Source organism: Oryzias latipes, chromosome 13 (genome assembly GCF_002234675.1).
Source record: "Oryzias latipes chromosome 13, ASM223467v1".
NCBI classification, from domain to species: Eukaryota; Metazoa; Chordata; class Actinopteri; order Beloniformes; family Adrianichthyidae; genus Oryzias; species Oryzias latipes.
Window position 1 is genome coordinate 27,179,840 of NC_019871.2, and position 26,610 is coordinate 27,206,449.

The following is a 26,610-nucleotide window of genomic DNA, read 5'->3' on the forward strand; positions in this document are numbered from 1 at the left end:
ATCAATGTTAGACACCTGTGATACTTTGTTTGTCAGGTGAGTTCAATTAACGGAATAACTACTAAAAAAGGATGTACCCCATTCATAAGCAGACCAACATTTTCAAGCAATATCAGAAAGAAAAAGGATCTCTGCTGCTAAAAAGCATGAAATAGTTAAATGCCGCGGGCAAAGTTTGAAAACTTTGTATATCTCACAAAAACCTATGCATGATCATCTTACCATTAAGAGATTTGTGGTTGTTTCAGACACACGCAGGTAAGTGCAGATAAAGGTAGAATAAGGAAGGTTTCTGCTTCTGTAAAAAATACATCCGATTAAGGGAGCAGCTGCTAAAATACCATAACAAATCAGCAAGCACATATTTAAAGTTTCTGATATCTCTGGAAAACCACCAACATTACGGTGTAGGATCCTCCAGAGGCTTGCAGTTCTACGTAAACCTTCTATTCCCCCCCCTCCTAAACAACACTCAGAAGTAGCAACGGTTGCAGTGGGCCCAGAAATTCATGAAAACTCATTTTAAAACACTCTGGTTCACTGATGAGTGTCGTGCAATCCTGGATGGCCCAGATGGCCGGTTGCTGGATGGCCACCATGTCACAACAAAGCTTGGCATCACCAAGGAGATGGTGGAGTGATGTATTGGGCTGGAATCATGGACAGAGAGCTGGTCAGGCCCTTTAGGGTCCCTGAAGGTGTGAAAATGATCTCTGAAATGTATGTGGAGTTTCTGACTGACCACTTTCTTCAGTGGTACAAAAAAATAAATAAAATAAAAAAAGAGCCGTGCTCTCTGTAACTAAATCATCTTCATGTATAACAATGCACCATCTCCTACTGCAAGGAATACCACTTCGTCATTGGCTGCTATGGACATAAAAGGAGATAAACTGATGGTGTGGCCCCCATCCTCCCCTGACCTCCACCTTAGTAAGAACCTTTGGAGCATCCTCAGGCCAAATATGTCTGAGGGGGGGGGGGCAGTTCCCATCCAAACAGCTCTGGGAGGCTATTCTGACATCCTGTGAAGAAATTCAAGCAGAAACTGTCCAAAGACTCACAAGTTCAATGGATGCAAGACGTATATAGCTGCAACCAAATGAGGGGTTCAATGTTCAAATGTAACTTGACCTATTGGTATTTTTTGGATTGGAATAGCTTTTTTAATTTCAGTAAATATGACCTCCTAATGCAGAAAATGCAACAAATAACCATTTTCAATTCTTTGGAATCTATACAAAAAAATTTAAATTTGCATCATAATTTGGAACGTGCTGTAGCTACGGAAGTTTCCGCGACCATTTTTAGTGACATATGGATGGTGTCTCTTTTACTTCACGCAAGTGCAAACTGTTTGAAAATTGATCACAAGGACAAATTAATGATTGAGGTTTGTGCCCGGCTGGAATTCTATGACACCAAGTCTTTTATACCCCTTGTACTATCTTAGATGACCCCCCCCTTACATTGACGTGTTCTCCCTACCATGACAAAGGTGGATGAAGGTGGAAAGATTTCATGTAATCCATGGACACCAGTGAAGATCACAAATCATTGAAGAAAAAAGGTTCAGCGCACTGTCTAGTGGGTCTAGATGACCCAACTCCCAATGTTAAAGTGCCTAGGATAGCACAAGGGTTACTTCAGACTGTAAGTGGCAGACATGCATCGGTAAACAGAAAATGAAGAGGCCCCTCGCTGCATTCTTGAACGTGGTTTGTGAACGTAGCATCAGTCCCATCTCATCATGTCTGAGGATTTGCTTTTTGCTTTCTTTAGATAACAAAAAAAAAAACATAGTAAAACCTATGGGCCCAATGTATATACATAAGAGTTGTAAATGAAATGACAATACTGGACATAAATGATTATAATTATAACTCCAGCTCAATGTCTAATCGAACAAAAACAGCTTTGAATGTAAGACTGAAAAATCGAACATTTGTTTTTTGTCGTGTCATAAGTTTTCTGGTAAATCTAGTCTCCTGTGACGTATAAAAAAGAAAAACACAAAAAAATATGTAGGTTTGTATGGCGTCTTTGTATCTCTACAAGCATTTTTTTTTAATAAGACATCCTTTTAAAGCAGCACAAATGGGACATAAATCAGATTTAAACAACAGCAAGGATGAAAAACGACAAAGACAATATCCAGCAGCAGGTTTGGATTCACACCTGGATGTGGGGAAATGGTTCTAGTTAAAGTATTTTTTTCCAAAAACCCAGCTCTTTTCATCTTGATCCAACAGCAGTATAAATTGTGCATAAAAAGTAGGTTGTGAAGCATTTTATTAGTAAGACTCTTTTTGTATAAGACAGCAGATTTGATGTTGCTCTGAAAAGTGCCAAAAACGATCCATTCTTTTCTTCGACGTCTGATTTGCAGTGTATTGCACTCGGTAATTCCCGTTTCATTCCACACTTCTAAGGCCATTGTAAATCATTTCATCCTTACACACTCGTGCTTTTGGTTACTTCGAGCCCATATATCAACATTCTTTTGTTTCTACCTTTTCACTCAATCACTGAGACGGAAAGGGGAAAATCAAAATGGGTGAAACATGTCTGTCATACCTAATAAAAAGAACAATAATGTGAAAATGCGAGCTTGCTTCTGTCTGACGATGCAAGTGGACGCGCTGAGCTAACAATGGCTGCTTCAGGAAAAAAATAAAAAATAAACACACAATTGTTGCAATGATCCAGCCCTAAAGAAATCAATGGTGGGGCAGACTTTTTTTTTAACTCTGCGAAATCATTCAAGGGGTTTAAAGAAGCGTCGCTCCTGCTGCGTCCCGGGGGAGAAAAACCCCATCGTGGGGATTCCGGCGTTTCTGAAATGCAAGATCCCATCCACAAAGGAGTTGGCATTGAATGAACTCTGTAAAACTGTAAAAGCCCAGTTTGTTTTGACGTAAAAAGGTAAAGACATAGAGAAAGACACAGCTGTAAAGGGCGGCGGGCTGCTTCAGCCCGAATTCGTTCAGTATAGTGTTTTTTTTTTTTAAAACATCTCAAGCGCACGCTCATTTAGTCTTGTTATCAAAGTTTAGTTGTTTTATGAATCGAGACACGTCTCAAACGAGTGAGCCTGCTCTGCTCTGGGCGGGCACCATGACCGGCACCGCCCCCATCCGCTCCAGGGTGGCTTGGCTCACGGCGTAGGAGTGTGTGTGCTGCCCGTGCGTGGACGTCACAGCCGGTTTGAGGCTCACAGAGCCGTTGCTGCGCACCATTGTGGGAGGAGAGGGGGCAGAGTTTGAGGTAACCACCAGAGTCTTGGGTGGAGGGAGAGTGTGGCTGCCGTTGGCAAATGACGCCGTCGTGGTCGTGGGCGGGGGATGGCGGGTCAGCGGGGTGGAGCCTGGGGCGGTGACCGCCGTGCCGTGGGCGTGGGCAACGTTCTGGGTTTGCACGTGTCCTTGCACACCATGAGGTGCAGCCATGGAGAAGGTCTGGCGAGTGTCTCCGTTGTAGCGGGTGTAGGAGTTGGTGTCATAGTTGGTTTTCGGGTTGTGCCAGTAGCGGCTGTTGTAAGTGTTGGTGGATGTCAGGGTGTCATTTTCGGAGGATGAGGCGTCTGCGTGGAAAGCTTTCACTGATGATGAGCGCTTGGGTGGAAGATCATCTTCTCTGATGAAGAGAAATGACAAGTTGGTCATTTTCAGAAACTTTAAAAACATGACGACTGAAGCATCTCTGTGCCACAGCTTCTACAAACATCTAAAGGAAATCTGTGACACTGCCACCTGAACCTGCTGAAAGTCCCACTCAGATCATCTTTTGATCCATTTTTGAAGCGTTCCCAGTGGAATTTTAATCGCCAAAATCAAAAACCGGTCTTGTTTTCTAGGACCTACAGTAGTTTCTACAGCGCAGCGGGAGTTCATTGGAATTTCACCTCTGAGTTGTAAGCAGGACAGTTGGCATAGAGAAACAGCAACTTCCTTTTGGGAAGCGCTCTTCCACCAGCTTACAGCCCCTCACACCCCCAACCTAACATTACTGTGCAACAAAAACGGAGAGCAGTATTGAAGTTATCCAGCCCCACATTTCAGATCCAGATTCCAGCTCAGACGAGGAACACAAAGACGCTCGTGGATCTATGCATCAGAATGGAGTGGAGCAGGAAGCTTGAGTCCTGCTCAGCATATTTTCCACCTAACAAATACGATCTTTGTGTGTGTGTGTGTGTGTGTGTGTGTGTGTGTGTGGGTGTGTGTGTGCGTGTGCGTGCGAGTATTGCTGCCTCACAGTTAGAAGATTTCGACAGGATGATGCTTTTATTCCTATTATTATGTAATTGTTTCTTTGTTGTTTATTTGTTGCAGACAAATAGATCCTTTATTTATTTTTTTTATCTTTGTTTTCCTCGTCTGAGCTGGAATCTGGATGAAAACTGTACGAATAAACAGTCTGGGGGGATGTGAGGGGCCGTAAGCTAGTGGGAGAGAGTGTAAACAGAGAGCTCTCAGCTAAGGGAAGGGGGAAGGGGGGGAACAGTCCCACCCATAACTGAGGGCAAATTTATGATGTGCTGCTCTGCAGAAATGATGTCCTACAAAATTACATTTTTTTTTGTTTTTTTAAGTTTTGCTAAAGACAGCAAACCGGTAATCATAAAGAAAAGACCATTGGGAATACTTTAAAAGTACATAATCGAAGTGGGACTTTAAAAAGAAAATGATTCCAATATTAAGTTATTTATCCAAAACACAGTTGAAAACTGAATTTTAGTTTTAGATTGTAAATTAAGACACTCCAAGGTTCAAATCCATGTCAATTTATTTTAATTAGAACCTTTTAGAAACACGTAAATGAAACTACATTGCTCGTCACTAGTCGTGTGTTTTCCTTTCACGCTTGCACAAGCCTTTACTTTGATACTGTTACTGAAGAAGAAGAAAAAGTAAAACCAACCTGATTTCATTGGGGATCTCCTCCTCTTCATATTTGTTCTTGTTCCTCCAGTAGAACAGTGTCACCACCACCAGCAGGGCACAGATAATGACAGCCAGGACTCCTGTGGCAATGGTTCCCGCTATTAGACCCACACTCTGTGGCTGAGCTATGGGGCAGAGAGACATCCATTTAGACACAAACATGTATAGATCATGCTCAGAAACCTGCTCCAAAAGAAAAGAAACGTTTATGAATCACGTGTTGAAACGACTAATGCTACGCACACACCGGATATGTGATGTGTGTGTTCCCAAACACACTGAACGCGAGCATTTAGCCTTTTGTTCAGACTGGACTGTTGGTGCGAAATGTCGAAGCTGTGCGAACCTTTCTTCAGGGTTTTTCTTTCACAGATCTCTTCTGATATACCAACGACTTGGTGTTCCATCTGGGCACAAACTGCATTGTTTATTTCTCCTCACATGGTTAGTACTTCCATGAGTTGAAGAGTAACGCCATCCATACCATTCCTCGTCCCTGACTGGTCAAAGTTGAATTTGTTCAACTGTCAATGCGCATTCCAAGGCCGTGAAATTTGAACGAAAAGCCCCAAAACGGTCTCAAAAACATGCATAGCTACGTGAACACAAGAGTCTTGATGGCGGAGGCATAGACCCACGTTTACATTGACTTTTCAATGGAAGTGGTCGCTTGAACACACGCTGCCGAGCCCGGTGTGAATGTGGGCATGAGAACGCAATCCTAACAGCTTTGTTATGATCAGGGCTTTTGTGGCATCAAATGAGGGAAATGCTTTAATGCAGGAGCTGTACCAAAACCCAAATTTTTTAAATACTATACAATTAATCACAGTATAGTGTGTTTGGAGTTTTGGTAGCTTTCAAGGATTCTGAGTCTTATGCTCCGAAAATACTCAGGTAAAGCAGAACCAGGAATAGAAGGCCTGCTTCCATCTCTCTAATGTCTGCAGTTCACTTTTCTCAAAGATTCACAGCCGCACTATGATTCTGACAACCTTCCATTCTCATACTGGCTTGTCATGAGCTGTTAGAAGGCAAAACAAAACTGACAAATATATATATATATATATGTTTGTGTGTGTGTCTTTGTGTGTAGATACTTCTTGTCAAGCTATGCGACCTAACTGACAGAGCTTGACCTAAAGGTGCCCTCTGTCTTCTTGTCTGTTAGATGTGAAGAGGGCTGCTATTTGAAAGATGTCCAGTGTCATTCTTTTTCTATTTGTTTGTTTCTAAGGAGACTAAAACATAGAGATTGAGAAGTGAACCTTTCACTTTTCAGTGCTGTGACAGAGTAGCTCTTCTATTCCTCTCCAGGATGTCCCCTCTGAGGCAGACGGGAACAACCTTGTTCTCAGTTGACTTACGTGCCACAACCTGCAGGTTGAGTACACAGGTGCTCTTGCCGATAGTGTTGCTGGAGGTGCACTGGTAAAGTCCTGATGTGCTGGTGCTGATGTTCCTCAGAGTAACCGTGCCCTGCATTTGGTCTGAAGGAGACGGACAGAGCCACAAAGTCAGTGACATTGGCCGTTCAAAGCGAACAGAACTCGTTTGAGAGTCAGTTGATTGGCTGATCCAGGTTCACCCTGATTTGGACAGTTTGCTGGTTCCTTGCAGTGCCCATCACAATAAACAAACATGCATGCTGGCACTCACTCCTAGGTTTATTTAAAAACACACACACACACACACACACCACTGCAGAAGGACAGAGTGCATGGACAAACATGCATGGAAGGCACATTGTGACTAGGGATGCAACAACTGACTTTCCCCACAATCCGGTTCAAACCTCTGTTTTTGAGGAAAGTTTTGTTTTATTTTGATGTATGATTTGTTAACAAAACAACAACAACGTATATTTTTTTTATATCTTTCAATCACCAATTAGACAAATCTTTCACATTAGCTCTCACTAAGCCTGGTGTGACGTAATAAAACAGTAAATCCTTCTTAAATGTAGCCCACGTGTTCGACGCTTTCAACGTAAACATACTGGTATGCAGCAGAGGTGCAGTGATTCACTCGATTCAGTGGAGCACCGTGCTGTTCGGTTTTAAACTGAGAATTGTGGCGTCCCTAGTTTATAACTGCAAACAGAAAAAGTCATGGCTATGGAATTAAGAAACATGCTGTAAAGTCGCCACCAGAGGGCGCTATAAACCTACTAAGAAAAGGCACAAAGGTTTGTTGTAAAGAAAGGGTTAAAAACAGATGATGAATGAAAACTTGGGTTCACAAAACTGCACACTACTGTCATTTTAACATTCAATGAGGACTCATGTATAGATTGACTAACACCATGAATGCAGTAAGACTGAGTAATTGGCAGATTCCATTTCAACTTTATTTGAATCAAAACAGCAGAGATTAAATACGTACTGTATTTGAAAATAATTCATCAAAATTGCTTGAAATGACATCAGACTAAAAGTGTTTTTCATCTTCTATCTCCTCTTGCTTTGGTCTGTTCATTTAGTCCAATGACATTTCAGTTTTGCAGGAATCCGTCTTTGAATATGCTTAACTGTTTTTATTCAAAAGGACTGCTTGCAAAAGATGCAAATGAGCTTTTAACATGTGCATATCATTTATTAGTATCCAACCAAATAAGATCCACCTTTGGAGAAGCATTTGCAATTATAATTTACTTTCTGCACATCAAATTTGCATTTTTTTTTGTCTTTGAGTAAACTTGATTTTACTGGATTACAAGGGTTTGTAGGAGAAACCCTCTTTGGACGTGGTGGTAATCTGTAATCCGTCAATGTAATCCCAGGGCAGTAGTGTACAGAGAAGTGATGGAAATTGTCTCACTGAAGGACACTACTGGAAAATAACAGGGACAGTCCACTAAAGACTGATGCTGAAAACCAAATGCAACTTGAAACGTAATTGTTTTTGTTCATTCTCAAATTGCCAAACAGTTTTTTAAAAGCTGCAACTGTTGCAGAGTTGGTGTTCAGCATGAGGAAGGAAAGGTGGAATAAAAGCTCCACAACGGCGATGCATCCCGTCTCACATCTTAAAACAAACAAGTAAACTCATCCGTCCATCCATCCATCCATCCATCCATCCATCCATCCGTCCGTCCATCCATCCATCCATCTGTCCATCCCTCCATCCATCCATCCGTCCATCCATCCATCCATCCATCCATCCATCCGTCCGTCTGTCCATCCATCCATCCATCCCTCCATCCATCCATCCGTCCATCCATCCATCCATCCATCCGTCCATCCATCCATCCATCCATCCATCCGTCCGTCCATCCGTCCGTCCATCCATCCATCCGTCCGTCCGTCCGTCCATCTGTCCGTCCAACCGTCCATCCGTCCATCCGTCCATCCATCCCTCCATCCATCCATCCGTCCATCCATCCGTCCGTCCATCCGTCCGTCCATCCATCCATCCCTCCGTCCGTCCATCCATCCATCCATCCATCCCTCCATCCGTCCGTCCATCCATCCATCCGTCCGTCCATCCGTCCGTCCATCCATCCATCCGTCCGCCGTCCGTCCGTCCATCCATCCATCCGTCCATCCGTCCGTCCATCCATCCATCCGTCCGTCCATCTGTCCGTCCATCCGTCCGTCCGTCCATCCATCCATCCATCCATCCATCCATCCATCCATTGATCAATCCATCCATCCATCCATCCATCCATCCATCCATCCATCCATTGATCAATCCATCCATCCATCCATTGATCAATCCATCCATCCATCCGTCCATCCGTCCGTCCGTCCGTCCATCCATCCATCCGTCCATCCGTCCGTCCATCCATCCATCCATCCGTCCGTCCGTCCGTCCATCTGTCCGTCCGTCCGTCCGTCCATCCATCCATCCATCCATCCATCCATCCATCCATCCATCCATCCATCCATCCATCCATCCATCCATCCGTCCATTGATCAATCCATCCATCCATCCATCCATCCATCCATCCATTGATCAATCCATCCATCCATCCATCCATCCATCCATCCATCCATCCATCCATCCATTGATCAATCCATCCATCCATCCATCCCTCCGTCCGTCCATCCATCCATCCATCCATCCCTCCATCCATCCGTCCATCCATCCGTCCGTCCATCCGTCCGTCCATCCATCCATCCGTCCGTCCGTCCGTCCATCCATCCGTCCATTCGTCCGTCCATCCATCCATCCGTCCGTCCGTCCATCTGTCCGTCCATCCGTCCGTCCGTCCATCCATCCATCCATCCATCCATCCATCCATCCATCCATTGATCAATCCATCCATCCATCCATCCATCCATCCATCCATCCATTGATCAATCCATCCATCCATCCATCCATCCATCCATTGATCAATCCATCCATCCGTCCGTCCGTCCGTCCGTCCATCCATCCATCCGTCCATCCGTCCGTCCATCCATCCATCCATCCGTCCGTCCGTCCGTCCATCTGTCCGTCCATCCGTCCGTCCATCCATCCATCCATCCATCCATCCATCCATCCATCCATCCATCCATCCATCCATCCATCCATCCATTGATCAATCCATCCATCCATCCATCCATCCATCCATCCATCCATTGATCAATCCATCCATCCATCCATCCATCCATCCATCCATTGATCAATCCATCCATCCGTCCATCCCTCCGTCCGTCAGCACTCAGCAGGATCAGTGGAGGAAAGCCTTCAGGCGGTCTGGCACAATGTGGGTGGCAGTGATGGAGGAGCTGGGGTCTGATCCACTATGTGTGTGAGATTTACCAGCAAAGGTGGGGCAAAAAGGAACTCCGACGGCCAGCTTGTTTGTAATACCTTGCATGGCGTTGTGTGGAAGCCTGGGAAGGGCGTCGAGCTTCTCCCAGGAGTAGGTCGGCGTGGGAATGCCTTCCTCTGAGCTGCAGAACAGCATGATGTCGCTGCCTACATCCAGAGTGCCCTGGATTCGACATGCTGGCACAGAGGGGGGCACTGGCAGATGGGGAGAGTGGAGGGTGTCGTGTTAACCACTTCACAAAGGGAAAATGAACATTTTATATTTTTGCAGGAAAAGGACAATTGCATAAGTTAAAAAGAAGGGACAATTTTATGAGACAAAGGGAAATCAATACAGAACTATCACAGCTGGAGATGACATGAGTCTACTTCTGAACAAAACAATCAGAACAAATTAAGGCAAAATTGGAAAAGAAATCAAAGCTGAGTGGTGATGTGTGGCTGGTTACCCAACACTGTAAGCCCAATGACGCCGATGTTGCGCCCCCCTCTGTCCGGGAAGTTGTTGACCAGGCACTGGTACGTCCCGGTGTCGGACAGCTGAGTGTTGTTTATGAAGATGGAGGCACTTGTGCTTGGCATCGTGGTCACAAAGCCCACACGACCGTTGAGGCGGGTGGCGAGACTAAACACCTGGCCACCCTGGTAAATGATCACCTGATTCCAGACGAAGTCAAGATGGAACGGGTGATGGATAGATCAGAGAAAAAGATGTCAGATTAAAGAGAAGATGATGAAAAGAAGGAAGGAAAAAGATCAAGTATGTTAATCAAATTGCATCATTTTTTAAAATCAAACATTCATTTCTGATAATGAATGAAAATGGGCTTCTTGGACCTCTTGCTTGATAATCTGTTGCACAAATGTGGTCACTAGAGGGAGACATGTCTCTACTGGGATGCAGGAAATACCTGGTACAGGGTTACTAATGGAACAAAGTGACTTTTATTTCCAAAGAAGAAAAAGACAGACAGCAAAACTAAAAAAACCTTTTTAGGTGATTTTTCTTTAGTGGCTTGATTTCAAGGGGAAAAGTCCCATCTAAAACGAAGCTTTTAGGATGAGGCTTTTTAGATAAAAGCATCTCCTAAATGGAATGCATAATTGAAAACATTTTGAATTGAAAACACATGAACTACAAATCTGAGTAGGAGTGCAGGCAGGATCTTAAAGGCCAACCTGGACCTTATGTATTCCACCAGTGAAGCAGCGCAAGTAATGCTACACACACGCCTGGCATGTGACGCACATGCAGGAACGCGCACTTAGCATTTGGCGTTCACACTGGACAAGCAGGGAAGGGCTTCTTCATTTTCGTTTTTACAGTTTACTAGCACATGTCAGCCACTATAACTAATTACTTATAAAAGAAATTAGTTATAGTTTCTAGTTACATCGGCCAAAAAGTAACTTAGTTATTAACTCAGTTACTGCATTTAAAAATCAATTATTTAGTCAGAAAAGAAACTCTAATTACTTACGGTTAAAATACGGCACACATAGCAAATAATTTAACTGCAATAATTCAATTAAAGTGACACTTCTAGTATTCTGGTATAGTTCTACACATGAAATGATGTTGTTTAATTATAACAGAGAAGAGGGGATGGAAGTGTAGAAATGTATTTATCAGGATTATCACACAACAAAAACTCCAAAAAGCAATAGATAAAGATTATTAGATTATTATTATTATTATATAAACTTCACATAATGAAGCGTAAATGTTTTAGGTATTCACTTTTTTTAGTTTTCCTAACTTTTGTTTAAATAAACAACATAGTTTTTACAGAGGACAATGAAAATCTAAAAACCATCAAGAATCATTAGCAAGAATAAAATAATATCTCTACTGCAATTCAATACTTCACTCGTCTTAACCTGAACTTTAACATTCAGTCATTAAGAATGATCCAACTGCAAAACTGCACCAAAACAAATATAAACAAGATTCACATAACATGAGGAGAAAAACAATCAAAGTTTCTAGTATCAACACAGATTTCAAGTATCCTATGAAATGGCGTCTTTAGCTGCATATTCATGTCTGTGTTATCAATGTTTTAGAGCACGGAGGGGAAAGTTCAGCTCTGCTGGAGCTTTGAATGACTCCGACTCAACAGTGAACAGCGGGAGCATGTTTTCCACGACGTAGTTTACAATAATTCTGCTCCGTTCTGTGTGAGTTACTGCTTACTGGGCTGTAAAATAGTGTCGATATTTCTAGCCCGAAAATGCGACCTTTGCTGCTGACACTTCCTGTTGTTTGGATCATGGAGGCTGCGCTGGAGAGCGTGAGCATGACCCCGCCCACTTGACTCCCTAGCCAATCCTAATCTCAAATGGGACTACCCACCCCCCTCTCCCCGCGTCACACAGAAGACAGTCTTGTGGATGTGAAGCATTCAGGGGGGGTCACTTGAGGCAGATTAAACCACAATTATACAAAGTAACTATACCGATGTTGTAGCAGGGATAAAAATAACTAGTGAGATTACTGCATAACCTAACTTATAACGCCGTTAGCAAAGCCGCTACTCTCAACACTGCCTTTAAATGTGAGAGATTTGAAAGCCCGTAACATGCATTCACACGCGGTTCCGTTGAGTTTTGATTGAAAGTGGTTGCCTGAGCACACGTTGCCGAGGGCGACATGAACGTAGCTTCACAAACCACTTGTGCAGATAAAGCTCTGCTACTTCTGGTTGAGATAATCCTGTGTCGGGTCCTAGTCAAGCAGGCAGCAATGAAGAACGGGCTTGTTTGAAAGCTTCTCTCCAGATTCACGCTCAGCCTGAACAGCTCTCTTGTGAGGGCGAGCCACATGCAAAGCAGCTCTCACCCCTCAGTTGGGCCCACACAAAAGATGAAGGAGCTACGCAAACCCATGTACACGCACGGAATAACTCTCGCTGGCACAGCGGCATGGAGTGGAATCAGAGGGGTTATTCAAAGTCCTCAGTGAACTGTTCAAAGGCGCAGCCAGAGCAACAACCAGCACCAGTGTGTCCCTCGTGTGTGTGCGTCCACCGGAGTGATGGCTCTGATAAAAGTACAGGCATGTGTGTGTGTGTGTGTGACTGTGTCCGCAGTCACTGCCCAACAATTGTAAATTGAACGACTGCAATTTCCTGAGTGCAGTGCGCTGGCTTTGTACGCTCCTGTGCAGATGAATAGACGTCTCCTCAGCTGTGATCAGAGTCTGCAACTGCATCCCGTCCACAAGTAAGTCTCAGAGTAGAATAATTTACCCACACCTGTTTTAAAGTATGTACCAGGGTGTGTGGTGACCCAACCACACAACCTGCAGCTCTGCCTGATGCTGCGTTCACAGAGGGCTCGGAAACACAAGTTCAACCGAGCGCTACCAGTGAAAAGTCGAGCGCAGATGCGCATTTCGGGCTTCTGCACGCTGAAGTTAAACCAGGCTGAACTTTGACCAATCACAGACTCAGATTTGATAGCGACAAATGAGGAGTGTGAAGCTGAAATTCGATCGTGGAGGAGAAATTAATAATTGTGGTCTGTGCCCGACTGAAAATATTTGACACCAACTCTTTTGTATATTGGAATAGACCCTTTTTCACAGTGGGGTCAGACAAAATGGCGACATCTCCGCGACTGTGTAATGTTACTTCCAGTTGTCAGTATTGCTGCCGTTAACTTGGAAGTCCCATTTTGTCTGACTTCTCAGTGAAAATGGTCTATAGGAAAAGCCTGAGCATGATTTGTGAGATTTGCATTGCTCTGACTAACCTCTTCCAAATGTGAGTACATGAGCTGGTATTGGGTCGCGTCAGACCTTTGTAAAGACCATGTGCTAAAAGCTTGTATAAAATCCCCCATTCAGCACGTTCTTCAACGCACCACACATGCCCGGTGTGTAAGTACCTCAACAGTTGGACATTTTGCCTTTCCAGTCTATCCCCCTTTTGATCTGCCTCTTTGTTCACCTCAGATACCTGGTACGACCTGGCTCCCCATTCCTAACGATCTAACAGTATAATCTGCATGCTCGCTGTAACTGATCCAATCAATTGTCCTCACACACATCCGTCTGTGTGCCTGTAGGTGAAAGTGCACCTCGAAACTTAGGATCGAAATGTCAACACGTCGATTCTTCCGCTTTCTGTCGCCTGCTTTTGTCCCAGTCACATACATGTGCATGTATGAACCACCTTGTTTGCTCACATGACCTGGTTGGCTTGGTGGCCGTGCACAGACAGAAAAAGAGGCCATGGCCGGCCTTCAGATGGCACAGGGCCCTGAGAACTCTAGCTGGACTAGCTGGGTGCCCCACTGTTGGCCCAGCAGTAAACCCCTGTTTCATCCTTTCTCTCTGAAAATCCTGCACACAGACACAGAACAAGCTTCTGCACACATTGCCCTACATCCTAACTTTCCATGTGCTCTTACAATCCTGGATGCTAACATAAAAACCTTTAGATGTTCTCCATCACACAGCAGCTGCATGATTATACCCTGTTTCCACATCAGTTGACCTCATAAGAACTCTTTTGGCATATAGACACAAGAGATACTGCCATATATGCTATAGCCAAGTTAAGCTTGAATAAATCTCTTAGCCCCCCGTAGCTCTTTTCAATTTTCTGCCTGAAAGCTGCTGGTGTTATCTCTTTTTATCCTCCGAGACATGTCAAAACAATATGGACACATTTCACCAATATTCATCATTTTTAGAATAAACAATGGTGCAAAAGTGCATTTTTGTTGTGTTTTGACTGCATGGAAGGTGTCCAGAACACCCACTTACTTTGCTTTGGTTATGCCACATATACAGTAACTAATAGACTGAGGGCACACAAAACACTGCAAGAGAAAACGTAAGTCACACCTGCCCTCACGGGTGGATACGGGCTGTCTGCAGCATGTCTGTGAAGGGTGGCCCGCAGGAAACTTTCAGCTCGTAGACCGCTGTGTGAGCCCGTAGGAACAGAATGTTTATGCACAATTTTTCTATGGGCATGGGTGAAGTAGGTGAGATGCAGGCTGAACAGATTGTTAGAAATGAAGGAATCCGATAATCAGAGCATTGTTTCTGTCGGCATCCTACTAGTGTCCTACAAGCACCTGCACACTCCATGAGTGTTGCATAAGGGCATATGGCAACATCACTGGTACGTCATGAGTGCGTGGAACTTAGACAATCTGTACAAATACTTCAACTACACTGACCACAACCATGAAAATAGTATGTTCCATTTTCATGATGTTCCTTGAGGTGGACGGTCAAGCCTCATTGGAAGTGCAAGACACACCTGTGCTCCTCTTACAACACAGCCCCTATTGTCTACGATCCCATAGGGGCCCAGACCAAAAATCTGTACGGGTCAACCGCCATACAGGTGCATGTGACTAAGACACTAGGTGTCTTCTCTTATGCAGATGTAATTAGTCTAAATAAATGACTTAGGCAAAGGCAAAGTAGTCTAAGGACATACTTCCTCAATGGTTTGAGTACGTAAAAACATTTCATGGTCAGAATTACTAAATAAACACACCACAGGATTGTCCGTTAAATATGTGAAATGTTTTTGCATAATCAATTCCCCCATTTAGGAATCACAAATGACCATTTATGAGACATTTTGATGGTTGTCCTGAAAGTCATTGCTATGTAACATAGTTTGTCCTTTTCTTCAACAAAAAAAATTAAAAATTTTCATCTTTTTTGTTAAGGTGGTTGTAAAACATCAAGGTAAAATTTTTGACACATTCATAAATGCAAGTTTAAATTACATTTATCTAAAAAAATGGAAGAAGCGATGAACAGAATTTCTCCATCACATACTCACTGTGACCTTAATTAACTTCATTTTGTTATGTTTAATCAGCTCAGAGATGATGAAATCTCCTTTTGTGTCTTTCCATATTGCTCTACCTGAAGGTAGAGCAGACAACAGTAAATGCAGGGATTTGGGGATATTTATAACCCTGCATGGCCCACCACATAAAATCTATCCCAAACTTTGAATAGATGTGCTGTTTTGATCGTTGCTACGCTTCAGGGATTTATTTTACGGGTGCTGGAGGTGGAGAGTAAACTTAGAATTTTTTATTAGGAGTATAAATAACTGTAATATTCACTAAGCAGTTTAAGAGCTACAACCCATTGTTTAGATGCTCGTGTTTATCTGGATTATCTCACACCTACTGGGCCAGAGGGAGGAGGCCTGGACATTTGATCCCGACAGCAGCACGATGGACAGATTATAAACACATTTAACGACACTCAAAAGGACCCACATACTCCAAAAAAGGTACACTCCCAAGTACTGTTACGGCTGTGGCCGTATTTGGTTTTGTTTGGTTCTGTTCTGTGTTTTATGTATTATTTCTTTATGAGAGTGGGACTTTGTGTTTTTGTGCATCTTTGTGTCTGCTAGTGTGTGATTATTTGCAGGTGTGGTTCATGAAGGTGTGGCCTCTTATTGGACCAGGGCTGGTGGGGGCAGCCTTTAAAGCCACCACTTGAACCTCCAGCTGGTGAGAAGGGAGCTTGGTCGCAACAAGTCTCCAATGCAGCTTGGCCCTCTTCTCCACTTTGTTTTTGTCGTCTGCATTTAGTTTTTGTCTTCTCCACTTGTTTTAGTTTGTGTTGCAGTTTGTTTCGTAGTTTGTAGTTTTGTGCCCACTCTGTTTAGTCCTTTGGTTTATGATTCTGTTTAAGTGATGCTGTAGGGGTGAACCGCCATTTGGTTTAGTACATGTTTTCTCCTGTTTTTGTTAGGTTAGGGAGGTTAGTGTTTTGTCTTTGATTTTCCTTTTCTTTCATTTGCAGGTAAAATTACATGTTTCAATTAGTTGGGGTTTTGTTTGTTATTTTGGCCTGGGTTCACCCTGAAGCCTTTTAGCTTCACTTTTAGTTCTTATTGGTGGTTTATTTATGTGTAAATAAATTTGTTTTATATTGTTTGGAGACATTCGTTTGGTGTGTTAATTTCACTTTAGTAGCTGACCCGTTACTTTTTTATGTTATGCCCCCCCTAGCACCCCTAGACACACAAGGGGGCGTAACAGTAACAGAGTGTAATCTGAAGTAAATTCAGAAACCACAATCAAGTCTTAATTTCATGCATTTGTGTGGGGGGATGGGTGCTGCAGGTTTTTGGGTTGTCTGGCCCGTAGAGGGTCGTAGAGAGAAGCGGCCGAAACTTAAAGGAACCAGAGATGTGTCTTACAGTTCTGTGCCCCCTTAAGGAACGTCGTGACAATTAAATGTATCATTGTCATTTGTGTGGTAAGTGTATTGTGAGGTGTTTGTAAGGATGGTGTAAGTTGTTTACACTTTTGACATGCGCGTGATGCTGTCATGCGATGACCTTATGGCACATTCTAGTCATTCGTAAGATGTGTGTACTGGCTCCCTACTGACCACTGCATGCACAGGGCGTGCAGGTGATACGCTAGTGCAGGCTCACACAAACAATGCCCCCATTGTCTAATATCCTCAATTCCAGCGGTAAAATCCTGTTTTTCACCTATTTCACCCTTACTTACCTTTACATTTCACAGTGTGTTCACTATGACCTGTTGCTAGCAGCATGCTCGTAGAAAAAAAAGGTGCATGAACATTTTTGCTCAATGGGATCGGCAAGCAGTCTAAGACTGTGGTCACATGTCCCAAAAATGCCACAGTGAGGAAACCTACATAAAAGATTTTCAGCAAAGTTCGCAAATGGCTGCATGGCATGGCGGCATTTGTAATCAGTCACACATTTTTACGTAGGGCGGATGCTGAGGTTTTAAGAAAAAGGTAGAATTAAAAAAGGGAGTGGCCATTTTTTGACACAGGACAGTGGCCGCTCATGAACATCTGGAGGTCTCCCGTTGGCAGTCCAGTGACAGGCGGGAAGGCAGCAGAGCGATAATTGACAGATAGGAGGGTCTCCAAGGTCCCCAAAATCGTCTGATGATCGGCCGATCTCAAACCGCCATCCTCCAGCCAGCCCCTGCCCCCATGTTGCCGTCGCACTGCCACTGTACAATTCTTAGAAATTGCACGGTGGTAGCGCAAGCAATTGATGAGGGCTGTAAACATGGGCCAGGGGGCCTGTGGATGACCAGACGTCAATCTGGCAGTCCCAGCCACCGTGGGGGGGAGACGGCATTGATGTTGAAGAAAACTCATCATGGCGTTGACAGCGTCACAGTGACTCTGAGACCTCCACATTGACGAATTGTGGGTGACACTGAGAAGAACACGAAGAAGACAGAACATTGTGGCTTCTTGGGAGGCATGTTGTTTAAAAATGTGTACATTGGCATAATTATAATGTGAGCTCAAAATCTGAGCTGTAATTGACCAGTGGTGCAGAGTAGCCCACTTTTTATATACCCCAGGGCTACCGGGTGGCTGGCAGCCAGTGGTACTTTCTATGGACGGAAACATTTTCACATTGTTTATTAAGAGGTGCTGCTGCCCGGCGATCCGGCAGCCAGAGCTCTTTGGCCGCCTAGCTGTCGCCCGATTTTATGATAACAATATCCCCGACTGACTGACTGCATTCATGACCATGGAAGCTAATCTTGAATATTTTGCCGATGCCTCCCCATCACGCGGTGGCTGTTGTAGTTGTGACCATAAGGCCGTAATATGTCACGTGGGCCACCTCCGTTCCCTGTTGCCCATTTTCTGCTGGCAGACAGCCTGTATCCACCCGTTAGGGCAGTTGTGACTAAAGCATTAGCAATGTAATGTCTGTGAGAGATTTCTTGGTGAAATATATTACAGGCTTTTTATGATTAACACCAAAGTTATTGCAATTTTTGGTGAGGTTACAAAGTAAATTATTCTGTATCATGCATTTACACTAAGTCCACACCCTGCAAACATAAAATAAACACACATAACACAAATTTAATAAAGAAATGTAGCATTGACTATATCTGATGTAGTACCTTTAAAATACACAAGTGCTGGGGAGGGAAAATGTGCTACAAATTCTAAAAGATACAAGAAAATGAAAAGTGCAGCAATTATAATTTACAATAGTAAAACTTTCTCTTAACTGTGTGATCGCACATTACTGGCACATTTTAAGCCTTCTGTAGCTTTAAAGCAATAATTATTTTTCAAAACAGTTCTTTTGGTGCAGGAAAATGTCTGCTCCTTATTTAATGTTGGTGATGAACATTTGCCTCATTTGCGTTAATTATTTTACAGATCTAACATCTGCAGCAAAACCACCTGGCTGTCACATTTAGACGTGAATCATTAAGTCACACGCTGTAATTTAAAGTCAATGGAGAAGGCTTTAGGCAGCATGGCATAAGGCGAGGCCTTAAACAGCATGCCACTATAAGCATCAAGGATTAGCAGGATTAAGTGGGGGGGCAACAAACATCCATAATTGCACAGCCAAAAAAAAGAAAAACAGCTAACGATCTCGTGCTTTTGGCTCCTCGTGTAACGACGCATCCTTTTCGACAGACCTATCTGAACGTTCAAATTTGAGCACAGAGAGATCTAAGTGGCTTGAGTGTGCTCTCCAAAGTGCTAATGTGAGTTGTGCAGTTGCTCCGTTCAGCAATTGTTAATGGCTTTTACCATCAACTGTAATCATCCACGACACTCAGGATCCCCCTAAAACGACCTTGGGCTTGTTCTGTCACCCTGCACTATTCTGTATGCCATTATGCTCCACAACTCACCCATTCGATGTATACGACGTGACGGTAAAACCTGATTAGAACTTCTATGCTTTAAGTACACAGATTGGTAATCGTTCCCCTTAGTAACAATACAAACTCAGGTGATGTCATGGCCTTTATGGAAGAATTTAGGCTTCATGCATCTGACATTTAGTGATAATGAAAGCAAAAAGTTGTAGATAAGTGAGTGGAATAGAGCTTTCGATTTATTTTAGATTTAACCAATACATTAGTCTTGCATTTTGAAGTCATATCCATCAAAAGGTACAAGCTTGTATAGAATTTTGTCAACCTTGTTTTGCGTTTTTTACCATTTGTATCATATTTGATGCACACATTTCTGAGACTCCTACTAGCACGATCCAAACTTTCCTTAAAACCAGTTGTATATGATCCATGTAGTTTGTCATTATTCCACTAGGGGCAGTAGAAGGGCTTTTCCTCCTCAATTTAGAATGGCTGCTTCCATGAAATCTAAAAAACCTTTGACGGAAAAGGTTTCGGTAATTTTCTAAACTTTATGGGGAGAATAACTCTTCTGTTAATCATATTAAAGATAACTACTTGCAGTATTGACGGAATGCAACTTTTGTTGATAATTAATTCTTTATAATATAGTTACACCATGTTAAACATGTGTAGATCAAATTTGAAACAGTGGGCAAATTGTTTTTTTCAAAACGTTTTTTTTTTTTTATGTCAAAAACTGTTTTAAAAAAAAATCCTCCAAACTTACTGGCTAAATCTTTTATCCAGCTGAAAGTACTACTGACTTGTAAATATATTTCTAAACGCTCTGAATATTAAGGATGCTGGTATTGCAATATAGCACAAAGTTAGTATAGAAACAGTTTACAAGCATACTGTACACAAGTCTGGAGCATATCTCCGCCACAGGAACAACAGTCTGTTCAAGGCCAGTTCGTGGGTATTTGTGTTTGCTAGTTTTTTGTGTGTGTGGTGGGAACAGCTGCCGTGCACAGCCAGTCGTGGGCGTGAGTTAATTAGTGCAGAAGATGATTGTGTTATTTGGACGGCCGACCAGCACTGGGGTTCAAAGTGAAGGGAGGCAGGTGAGCTTGTATGGCCTGCAGCTGCATGTTAAACAACTCAAATGGAATCAGTGAGGGACTGCATGGGGGGCAGGACTGATTGAAAGTTGAAGGAAGGTGAGAAAACTAGATCAGAAAAAAAAAACCAACCAGAGAGAGATGCCAGATTAGCTAATCTAGTAGCAAAACATGCAGTTTTTCTAAATAGTTGATGCAATGTTTTGGAAAGTGGTTCAACCGTCGGCCCGCGGACCGGTACTGGTCCGCTTGGTACCGGGCCGCAGACAGACCAAAGATGGATACACTAACTTCTGTTATTTCTGTTTTGTTTCTTTTCTGATACTGAAGAAAGTTTTATTTTGGAAAAATGGAATTGTATTCTGCCACAGCAAAAACACTTCTAAAATATTAAATCCTTCCACAAACCTAATTAAAACACCACATTCAACACCTTTAGGAACGATTCAGTAAAATTAAACATCAACGCTAAATTTAAATCTCAAATGTTTCTCTTAGCCACATCTTTCTCAAAGCAGTAACAGGGTATTTTCATTGTTTTTAGACAAACTGACTGTGAGCCACACAGCCCCTTTGTTTAGCGGAAATTTGACAAAAAAGGGCTAATGGAGGGATAAAATAAAGATGCCAATAGTTCTCCCACTCCCTTTCAGGGAATTAATCAAATTCAATTTGACAAACAGAATGAATTCAATGTTTCGCATACTGTATGGCAAATGTATCAATTTATGAGTAAAGGTAAATATAATGGCATCATCTAGATGTGCAGATGTGTACTGTACATATGGATATGCATGTGTGTGCATTTTCACCTTCTACTTTTTTAAAATGACCTCTTAATTTTATTTTGCAATCAATTCACCACCAAATATCCTAACTGTGCTTGTGAAATATATTTATTTTCTGCACAATGAGGCACATTTAAAAGCCTTTTTTTAAATGTCAGTGCACCTTTCAATCCAGAGGGCCTTTTGTGTGGATTCATTTTGGTTGTGTTTTCTTATGAGCAGGCAATTTTGAGGGATACACTGCACTTTTCTGTTTCCTTTATTAGTTCCAAACAAAATTGGGTTTTATCGTAAATACGCTAACATGGCTAACGTCTCAGACTGAGTTTTTTTACATGTTACTAACACGGCTGGGAGTTAACGTAGTCACAATAACGGAGCGGTATCAGTCTGTTTATTATGTGTTACAAACAAGGCTGGGAGTTAGTAGTAATGTTAATACGCTAACAATTCTGACGTGGCTAACGTGTTACAAACAAGTTATAAAGTTACTGTGAATGCAGCTATTAGTGTCTGCCTGACCGATGGACCTATTCTCGCTTAATGTGTATATATATATATATATATATATAATACATATGTGGAAATACAGTATATACTGTATATATGTCATTTCTTTGTTTGTTGGTTTCTTTTGTTGTTTTGTTTTTGCTTTGATTAGTTGAAATTCCAATGCAATCTAATTGTGCATCTTATAAAAGACAGACATGACAGAAGACATAAAAGAATCTTTTTTTCTTATTTTTTCCATCCTGCTATGTTAACCAACGTATGCTTTAAATTTATCAGGGACACCAGGGATGACCTAAAGGCAAACTCATTCCAGGTTTGAAAATCAAACAGTATTCCCGAAGTGAAGTGGAGTTTTCATTTTCCAGCTGGATACCTTCGCCTCTCCCTTTAACGCCCCAAAATGAGAGATAATCAAAGCGGCAGGATCAAAGGTGGGGCTCAGGGGTGGAATTGAGATGAAGCAGTGGACTACAAGCACACACGCCTGTTTGTAACACAGCAGGGTTTAAAGTCTGACACCTTTTCCTTTTTTGTTTTAATGAATAGGATCAGAAACAGTTCACTCCAAAATCTACTTGTTTACTTTAAACATGGAAACTTTTACACGATCAAAGGAGAGATCAGACCACTGCACCATAGTGATTTGCAGAAGTGGATTATGGGACACATTCAAATGCACCTGATTGTAAAGTCGGGTTTATTGAAATTATGGAAACTAGTAAAACTTAAAACAGCACTCATCATGTTAAAAGCCAGAAACAACTAACTTCTAGTAAACATACAATAAATGTTCTTGGACAGAGACGGGGTTAAGAAATCAGCTGAACTTCAAAAAGCAGAGCATTCGCATTACAAAAAAGAAAATGTGCTTCTAAATTTTTGGTGTGGATTTATAGAACGGGTTGGATGAAGGTTTAAAACAAAGAATAAAAGTTTACATGTGTTCAAAAAAAGCCTACATGTCACTGATGTGACTTTATAAGGCCAGAAATGATCAATAAAAAAAATGATACGTTTGCATTAGGGTTGTGCCGATGGACGATACCATCGTCCATCGTGATGGGTGACTGACATCACGATGGAGAGACACCATCGTGATGCCACGCCCCCGCCACGCTGCGAGTGGACACCATAAAATGCAGTTACATGTGCAAAATATCTTGATAAGGATTATTGGTCGGATTAGAATCCAACCGTGTATGGGCCCAGAAAAACTTTTTCAGAGTATAAAAAACATTCACATGGGTCACACTTTCGGTCGGAATAAATCATTCGCACATGCGCAATAGTGTTTTTAAAAACCGGAAGCGAAACTGAGTTCCGCCGAGCGGCTACATACATAGATACGTCAGCTCGGTATTATACAAGATGATCTCCTAAACGTGCTTTTATTAATGTTAAGGTTATTATGAAGCGCCTGTTTGCTCATCATTTTAATTTTAATCCGTGTGGTCAGTGCTTTTTCTGTTGAAAAACGAAGCCGGAAACCAGGATTAGCAGTATGCTAACACGGGCTAACAACATTAGCATGAACATAAATCCATGCGTGAAACGCTGCAATCTGCATCTTGGCTGAACGTAAATATGTGGGAATAACACCAGCCTTTATTTTGTCGGGACACGATTGGAAACACAAATATTGGAACGGTTTCTAAGGACTGAGCGGCCTTTCTGCTTCGAAGCTTACACACTGCGTTAGCTAGCGCTCCGAGCTCTGCCCCGACACACACTTTTACCGCGAGACCCGCTTCTCCTAAATTCCGGTTGCTCATTCACGTAGAGCTGCGGGACGGATCACAGTCCTAAGTCTCCCACACGTAACAAAGCATCCTTACTTCCCCTCAAACACTAAACTGTAAGTCCGTCTGTTCTGCTAGAGACACGGTCGCTCGCTCCACCGGTCCAATCAAACGCAGGACCGGACTACTTCTTTTCTATTTTGTTTATTTTATTTTTTTTAAAGTCACTTCCCTCAGTTTAGACTGGATCATCGCGGATGAGTCATTATTTGGTAAATAAAATAAATAAAGTAAAATAACGAATAGCAATTATATATATGAACGAAAAATTAAAAATAGCCCCCCCCCCGACGATATCATCGTCCATCCCGATGGTTGACTGCAAACATCGTCAACTGCCAATTTAGGGGACATCGCCCAACCCTAGTTTGCATAGGTGCTACTTGACGTAATTTGAAGGTTTTAAGGAAAAACCAAGACCTTTAAATAGAAATATGGACAATACAAGGTGTTGTAAAAAGGGGTGGGAACATACAAGATATTTTCTTCAACCCACTCCTTTCTCTCTCTTTTTAAAATTTTTAACTCTTGTGTTAAATTTCATTTCGTGTTTGAAATAAGTAAAAAAAAAGAAAAAGGTGAAAAGGTTCATCTTTTGTCTAAAACAACAGATTTAACTTTGGTTCAGTTACTTTCCTCAACGCGTCCATTTTGAAGGTCATTAGCATTTTGCCTTGTACAAAACATTCCTGTTTTCCCGGTGTGAGAAACATAAAAGGCACTTGTCTTCCTGAAGTTACTCAAAGTGATTTTTGTGGTCTGGAACATGCTGTCATTCAATTAACCAGGCTCAGATTTCCACTTGACCTGAAGGTCAAACTCAAGAGATTCAAAACATTCAAGACTACTGAGCATCTACTTTATTCTATGACACATGCTATCATTAACGCAGGAACTACTAAGGTGCTCAGTTGCACAGAAAAAAGATATTTGTGTCTGTGTCTAATTGCACTTATCGGTCTGATAATATTTTAGCTTTGGTGTCCATATTTTTTCTTCAATAGCCAATTAAATGCTGGTGATATTCAATGTGGGGGTACAACAGAAAACAGCAAGAGTGCACCCGCTACGCTTAACCAGCAAACACAAACATGCGGTCTCCAGGGGGTAGTGTGATAGATGAGGCTTAGCATGAATCCCCCAAACAATAATAGAAAAAAGAACAACAAATGTGATTTTGTGGGGTTTTCCCCAAAAGTGCACTTTTGCTCAATAGATATGATTGTCAGGGAGCCAAATTTAGCCGATTTTAAAGCTCTGTCTGTGTCCACCTCTGAAGTTTTCTTTGTGCTGTGTCTGAGAACACCTTTAAGCAGATTCACTCTCATGTACCTGCTTTGACTGCAATGTTGCAGAGGAAGCAGAGGCCATCCATGTGATGCACATAAAGTAATATTGCAAAAGAGTTAGGTGCATTTATAAAGACTTTCATTGTGTGTGGTTTTTTTTCAAAACGGCAAACTGGAGCACTTAGCAAAATCACAGCATTGATTCTGCCAACACATAACAGTAACAGATAACTACCGTATCTTTCGGAGTACAAGTTGTGTTTTCTTTTACTGTGATTAATACTCAGGAGCGACTTATATGTATGATAGGCTCATGTATTTGTTAATTAGCAACTGGTTGCTCTTTAATGGTTACTTCCGGCTAACAACCACTAGAGGGCACTGTGGATGTGTGTATATCAGTATTTGGGGCTAACAGCAACACCAAAGAAGAAGAAGCGTTGCCCAAAACAAACACGGAGGAGAATCTGATTGTTCTCCTCCTGATTTTTATATTTTTCTTATTTGAGTCGGTACATTTTTGCTGTTTTTATTTCTTCCTTCTTCTGACTAATGCAGGACAGCAAGTCATCAAACAGGGTTGCAAAGATAAGGATGGTAAAGGTAGAACGTAAAGGTAGAAGGTAAAGATCGTCATAAAAAAACAACAACACGGAGACGTGTTTACCTATGCTTTTGTAAAGCTCTTTAAAACAGATGAACCTGATCTCTCAAGGTGTCTTCTATGCATTTAAATGAGATATACAGTCAATGTTTCCATGAGGCAATGAGGCTAAAAAGTTGACGGTAGTTTCTCACACGTCCATGTCAAATCGTAAACTACGATTTGACTTGCAACTGCAAGCGACTGGACCGGAGCATGTGCGACTCATGCTCCGGTCCGACTTATACTCCGATGCCAATCATGCTTTGAAGAGACTTTTACTCTAATGCGACTTATACTCCGGTGCGATTTATACTCCAATGCAAATCATACTCTAATGCGACTTGTACTATGACGCGACTCATACTCCAATGCAACTTATACGCCGATGCGACATATACGCCGATGCGATATATACTACGATTTGACTTGTACTCTGGTGCGACTCATGCTCCGGTCCGACTTATACTCCGATGCGAATCATGCATTGCTGTGACTTTTACTCCGATGCGACTTATACTCCGATGCAACTTATACGCCGATGCGGCGACATATACTCCGATGCAACTTATACGCCGATGAGGCGACATATACTCCGATGCAACTTATACGCCGATGAGGCGACATATACTCCGATGCAACTTATAGGCCGATGCGACATATACGCCAATGCGACTTGTACTTCAGAAAGTACAGTGGATGAACGGAGCTTGTTCATACCTGTTCTGGCTGGTTTGCATTAGATAGGGGTATCACCATCCAGATGATGTTGAGGTTGTTGAGGGCAGCGCTGGTGGTGAAGGAGCACGGCAGGATGGCCGCCTGGCCACGGGCCACCTGGATGCTGCTCTGGGACACTGTCACATCAAGGGCCCGAACACACACTGAGGAAGGGAAAAAAAAAGATGATGTAGTCTTGTTCAACACAATTTGTCAAATTTCACAAGAAAAACCCACCGATTGCTGAGTCAACTGAAGGATAAAACTATTGCAAGGTAAAAAAGAAATAAACTTTGTGGACTGTAAGAACAACTTTGTGGAAATAACAGCATACCTGTAGTTTGTTCAGGTTTGTCTAGATCAAAGTGTGCCTTGAAGACTAAGCTGGAGTGAGTATGAGAATTGC

The 26,610-nt window shown here is 42.4% G+C and overlaps 1 protein-coding gene across 1 annotated transcript in view; it reads right to left on the reverse strand.

The window, feature by feature from the left end:
- Positions 1–2,025: 2,025 nt before the first annotated feature.
- Positions 2,026–26,610, reverse strand: part of igsf11 (immunoglobulin superfamily member 11) — a 144,869-nt gene continuing 120,284 nt past the window's right edge. Inside the window, exons 3-8 of the mRNA XM_011482931.3 lie at positions 26,205–26,368; positions 10,157–10,364; positions 9,747–9,902; positions 6,314–6,436; positions 4,924–5,071; positions 2,026–3,636 (exon numbers count right to left, since the gene is read on the reverse strand). Of these exons, the coding sequence (XP_011481233.1) occupies positions 3,081–3,636; positions 4,924–5,071; positions 6,314–6,436; positions 9,747–9,902; positions 10,157–10,364; positions 26,205–26,368 (1,355 nt within the window). The 3' untranslated portion in view covers positions 2,026–3,080. The remainder of the gene's footprint in view (positions 3,637–4,923; positions 5,072–6,313; positions 6,437–9,746; positions 9,903–10,156; positions 10,365–26,204; positions 26,369–26,610) is intronic.